This window comes from Carcharodon carcharias, chromosome 19, assembly GCF_017639515.1.
Source record: "Carcharodon carcharias isolate sCarCar2 chromosome 19, sCarCar2.pri, whole genome shotgun sequence".
In the NCBI taxonomy this organism is placed as follows: Eukaryota; Metazoa; Chordata; class Chondrichthyes; order Lamniformes; family Lamnidae; genus Carcharodon; species Carcharodon carcharias.
This window is the reverse complement of record NC_054485.1, coordinates 16220590-16226589: the sequence shown is the minus strand read 5'-3', so window position 1 is coordinate 16226589 and position 6000 is coordinate 16220590. Positions and strand designations below refer to the sequence as shown.

Here is a 6000-nt window from a genome sequence, read left to right as displayed (position 1 = left end):
AATTGATGTTTACATTAATCACCATGCCCAACTTCAGTTACCATAGCTACAGATTCACAATTCTTGTTTATGTCTTTGCTTTATGGAATATGTATTCTGACCTGGGTTTTGTGCCAACACCTAGTTTACTGCAATTTGCCATTATGACTCTGAACAGTTCCAGGTCTTGTGGTGGTCGTGCTGATCCAGATTTACTCAAACAATACATGAAGTTACAGCACCACGATGGTCAGTTTCAGATCAAATAGTGCATTGGCTGCATAAATTCACAAAGCAACCAAGAGGTTGCTCCCTTAAGCTGGAAAATCTAGAGCATGGGGGCACAGCCTTGGGATAACAGACCGAGGTGAGGAGAAACTTTTTTCAGAGGGTTGTGAACCATTGGAATTCTCTACCCCAGAGGGTTGAAGATGCTCCAGCGAGTACATTCAAGGCTGAGATGGGCAGATTTTTGATCTCTCAGGGAATCAAGGGATATGGGGATTGGGTAGGAAAGGAGTTGAGGCAGATGATGATCAACCATGAATAGTAGAGCAGGCATAAGGGGTCATATGGTTTACTCCTGCTTAGTAATGATCAAAATTGAAATTCAAACAAAACTGGGAGGGAGGGCCAGATCAGCCATGATCTTATTGAATTACAGGGCAGACTTGAGGGGCCAAATGGTCTACTCCTATTTCTTATGTTATGTTCTAAAACTATAGGAAACTATATTCATTATAAAACTCAACTTCTTTAAAAGGGCTGTGGTGCCATAACATTCAATAAAATGTTATTTAGTTTGACAGCATTTCATTTTACATCTCTACTTTTGGACATGTTAATTTATCTACATAATAAATGACAATTTTCCAAGCACATCGACAAGACTAGGTTTGAACATAACATTCAGTGGCTTGGGGAGAAAAGGCAGATGATAATCCGCTGCTCAGCAACTTACAACATTAGTAAGATACCGGGACCAAAATTGGGAGTCTTGGGCTCAAAACATGAATCCCATGCACAAAAGGGAGTTTCCCGCATTAGCATAGGACTTAGCTGCAGGGATCAAAACATTCATTCGAACATGTTATAAGCTAAATAGCTTTGCAAACTGGAAGAAACATTCCTCTTGTGTCGAAATATAAAAAGGTAATGAATACAGCATTTAGTTTGCTTTAAAACAATGTAGTTTCATTGCATTTCAAAAGACTAATATTTCCAAGGCAACAAGTGACCACTTGTAATAAATGCTTAATTTCAATGTGTTTTTCCTGTGGGGATGGAAATTGTTAGCCCTAGTATCTAATTATTTGTGGCATGTTTGATATCAAAGTTGCTTGGAGATCTTCTGATTTTTTGTGGGGGCGGGGGGGTGGGGGTTCATTTACTTTGCCCTTGTGGTTCATTCAAGTTAAAACTAGGGAACTCGCTGATGACAGTTTATTATTTTGGAATTAAAAAGTTCCCTGCACAATGTTGCAACTTGCATTGCAATGTGAAATGATAATTCATGAATTATCCAAAAATGTACAGATGGATGCCATGATTCAGCCATCTGGCTGTACAAAATTATTCAGCAGGAAGTTGGATGCAGTTCTGTTTTTTCACTATTACCACTTTACCCCTTGTTTGTCCAATCTATTTTCTGTTCACAGGGTACCTATATTATGCTATTCTGGATTTAGTCCATCAGTTTCCATCCGTCCAAGATGTTGAAGCGCAACCAGCATCACGCTGCAAGTTGTGCAAGCCTCCATCAGAACATTTTGTTTGAAGTATACCGATTTAAAACAGCAATATTGAAGATAATTGGACTGAATATTCATACCCTAGGAATCTGAAGTGTGGAGAGGTAGCAAATCACAGCAATGAACAGAAATGAACAATGATACGCGTACTAGGTGGGGGAGTGGAAGGATTTTACATTCCAGTTCTCAAAACAGAATAGGGTGAGTGAATGGGAAGTTTCCACACAAATTTATTCAGTACCTGATTACAGAAAATAAGTGCTAATTAAATCCTTCCTAGAAAAGTTCCACCCACTTGTGCTTAATATTGTTTTTCTAATACAAATTCATGTTTCAAAACTTGCACAGTATTACGAGGTTTTAAATATAATTTAATCCATTAATGCCATAAAAACACAGCTGGGTTGTAAAACATCTTTAAGCATCTAGCCATCTTGTCCAGTAATGCAGGACAATAAAGTCATCAATATGATTGAATGTAATTATACTGCAGATAATGATCAGGAAATTCATTGCATTTAGAAAATATACATTTTAAGCTTCATACTGACATAGGCAGACATTCCAGTTTTAACAGTCATTTTATTGCACGCATACAAGAGAGCTCCTTTTGGTAGAAGTTACATACAAGTGAATTTCAAATTTAACTATAAATACTAAATATATACAGTTTTCAAACAATACTACTTATGCATACTCTTATCTTAAAGTGAATTTGCAGGCATGGACTGACTGCTTTTTGTGATTCCCTAAATGTTAATGTACTGTTATTAGATCTTCAGTGTTTATTCTTTCCCTCTCAATTTACATAATATAAAACACTGGGAAGCAGGCCATTTTACAGCATATTACACTTCAGACTCAGTAGTCCAAGGACTAGTTTACTACCCAACCACCTCCAACTTTTCTGCCCTCCCCCACCCCAAAAGACATCTTTGATTACATATTCCACCCCCCACCCACCACCCACCCCCCCCCACCCCCCCACCCCCCAATCATTGCTTGTGTGCCTCTATGAACAAATACCTTCTGCATTAGTTAAAAAGGAGGAAGAAAGCACAGAGGCCAGGTCCAACATTAGTACACAGAGAAGGTGCTTTAGCTGGTAGGCAATAGACAAGACTGGACAGATATCTCAAAAGAAATGTTACTTTGTTCCCGACCCTGAAGGGGCAATGTACACATCGCCCTCCAGGCTCTACTCAATTCCAAATGCCGCCGTTTATTTTACTGTGCAGTGCAAGTAAGTCACAAGACGATGTAGCACATAACTTGGAGCAATTTTCAGCAAGTGTTATTTTGTGTGCATGTGTGTGTACTCAAGAGCAATTCATACTCTTCGAAAGGTTAGTCCAGTGAACCAGACCGTTCATCAAGTGTTAAAAACAAACTATTCAGCAGTTAGTAGATTTGTACTGTAACGTTTATTAAAATAAATGCCAGGGTTAATAGAAACAGCAAACACCATGAAATAAAATGCAAGCATGTAAAAACATTTTTAACAAGAAACTTATTAAATTGATAATGAGTTAACAAGTCAGAAAAGGCAACACTCCCAATGATAGATTGATTATGAAGAATCTGCAATGGTTTCTGGCTATCAAAACCACAGGGGCCTCAAATTGGGAACAAAAAAAATTGTAAATGGTATATAACATACATACAAAATGAAGATAGAAAAATACATTATAAACTTGTAACAATGGTGGTAATTACAATACTATACATGTGTGTAGGCAATATGTTCAATATTGTACACAGCATATGTAATTGCTTTCATTCAACCAACCATCACGTAACAGCAGTGTCTTTGAGCTATACTCCTTAATGTAATTGAGGGAATACATAATACTGTCAAGAAAACTTTCAATGTTTTGGTTACAAAAAATACTGACAAAATAGAGTTTACATTAGTTGTATAAACTCAATGCAAGTTGACAAAAATAATTAAAACATTGAAGGGCAGCAAGTAATAAACACATTGGAGATTGTTTTAAATTTGTTCTTATGCACTTTGTTCTGAAGTTAAACACTGCAGCATTATAGTTTAGTGATAATAGCTGGTTTGTTGGCTTTTTAATTAATTAGGCAAAACTAAGCCAAGGCGGCCTTCATTTTGTAAGTGACCAATAGAAAACATACTTTTAAACTGTTTACTCAAAAAAGGCTACAACTTTATGAAAAAATGGCACAATGAGAAAAAGGTATAAACAACTTAGGAAGACACAAATGGCACAAAATACAAGCTAGTTGAGAAACTATTTCACACTTGTTGCATAGAATCAATGAACTGAATTCTTTAGACAGGCCTAATCTCATTAACTTTGAGTAGCTTCACACAACTGTCCTCATACTGTCCTATCATCTTTTTGAAATACTTTTTTTTGCCAATAAAGACTGCTTCCCTCCTCTCCAATGATGGACTGGCATGCATCAGACTTAAGTCAAACAATGTATGTTAGACACTTACAAATTGACCAGGCAGGTATAAGGCACTATTTTGCTTTCTTTATGCTCCTTTCTCACCCACAACCCTGCAAAACGCTAGATACACTGTTTTGGTCTTCAGTTATGTTTACAACCATCCAGTATCACTTCCATTACTTTATTTTTTTAATTTTTTTTTTGTATTTTGTTACTGCAAGTAAGTATAAAAAGCTAAATTGTCAAAAATATATATTTCTTCACCAGCACCCTGTAAAAGTATCTAGTTTTTCTCTGTTGTTTAAATGCACTGTACTTATCTACACTTTAATAACATGTATATAGCAAATAGAATAGGCAAGCATGGCTTTCACATCCTTCTTAAAGAAGTGTCTATTTACGGAGAGAATTAGAAAGTTTTTTTGCATCCAGAAACGTGACACATTATGAATGCACCTCAGTGTCAAGGTATATGTGAACAGTAAGAATGTTATTGGTTGTACTTACAATCAAGCTGAGCTCAAAATATAAAACTAATACATTGGATAAATGTAGGAAGCTCAAACTAAGCAAACAAAGACAGTAAATAAGTTGGGGAAAAACTCTGCCAGGCAGCTTCATCTAACGCGCACAATAGTAATTGCAAACGCTAGATACTTTAACAATGAAAAAAGTATTCTGACCCCCAGCAGCTACATTTTGAAGATTTTTGATACTGGATTGTCTGTGTGGGCTGGTAGTACTGGCAGATGTCTGGGTTTAGATTGAGACTCAAATTTAAATCTAGAACAGATCTGAATGCAACACTCTGGGTAAAACAAAGAAAGGTTTAACAGAAGCTCTACTGGTCATTAAACAGGACAGCAGATTATTTTACCAATCTGGCAAAAGATGGAGGCTGTTAAGGCTACAAAATAAAAATCTAAACAGGGGAAAATAACTCAATGTTGTTGACTGATCTAACTGGTTGAATTCATTAACTTTGACAATTTATCTATTTTCATTATGCTTTTCTCAACAGCTTCAATAATCTAGAAATTTTGTTCAGTGGCTTACAATGCTAAACAGCATCTTTATTCTGGTGTGATTCAAAAAAGGCAGAAGTGGCCCTAAAAAACGTTTGGCAAAAAAAGGTACTGTACATGAGATATTTCAAATCTTTGTCCTTAATTGTAGAGGTCAATCTTATTTTGTACTGTCAGTGTCGAACTCTTCCCCATTATACTTGACCCAAGGTTCATCCATAATGAATCATAAATGCGTTCAAAGACTTTGTAACTACAACATAAATTACATCAGATCTCCATCACATTTGTCCGTGGCAACTGCCTGTACAGCGCTCAATCCCCTGCCAGTGCTGTTAGAGACCTTTCTTACCATTCTTTAGGGAGAATCTTTAAGAGATGATCACTGAGAAACAGTGGTGAGGGATGAACTGGACTTATTGCTTTAGTATTATTCAGTGCAGGTTCTGGTACCACACATTCACCCAACCAGAAAAGCCGTGGCTGGAGCTTTGTTTTTATAAACGTTGTTAGGTAACGAGACGAACAGACAGTGCCTCAGCTCGCTGCATTGAAGACAGGCAAGCATAGGCGATAACCAGTTAACTGATCAGCAGGCAGGCATGGTCAGGTCATCATTGGGTGAAGAGTTCAGAGGTCAAAGGTCATGGGTTAGTTGCCTGTGGCAGCTGGGTAGTTAGGAACATAAGAAAACAAAAAGATAGAAAAAAAGATATTAGTGTCAGCTAGTGAAGACTGATGACATGAAAACTAACCATATAACTAAAAAAAACTATTTTTATTGACAGATCTGAAACGTAGTCAATCATGAGTAGAAGTAT

The 6000-nt window shown here is 36.8% G+C and overlaps 1 protein-coding gene across 9 annotated transcripts in view; it reads right to left on the bottom strand.

The window, feature by feature from the left end:
• Positions 1-3135: 3135 nt before the first annotated feature.
• The window catches only part of qkia (QKI, KH domain containing, RNA binding a), a 104835-nt gene continuing 101970 nt past the window's right edge, over positions 3136-6000 (bottom strand). For 4 of the 9 annotated variants that reach the window (XM_041212949.1, XM_041212944.1, XM_041212950.1 and 1 more), the window contains exon 9: positions 3136-5872. In XM_041212949.1, coding sequence (XP_041068883.1) covers positions 5831-5872 — 42 coding nt within the window. In that variant the 3' untranslated portion in view covers positions 3136-5830. The remainder of the gene's footprint in view (positions 5873-6000) is intronic. The other 5 variants (XM_041212945.1, XM_041212951.1, XM_041212948.1 and 2 more) reach the window with 3 other exon arrangements.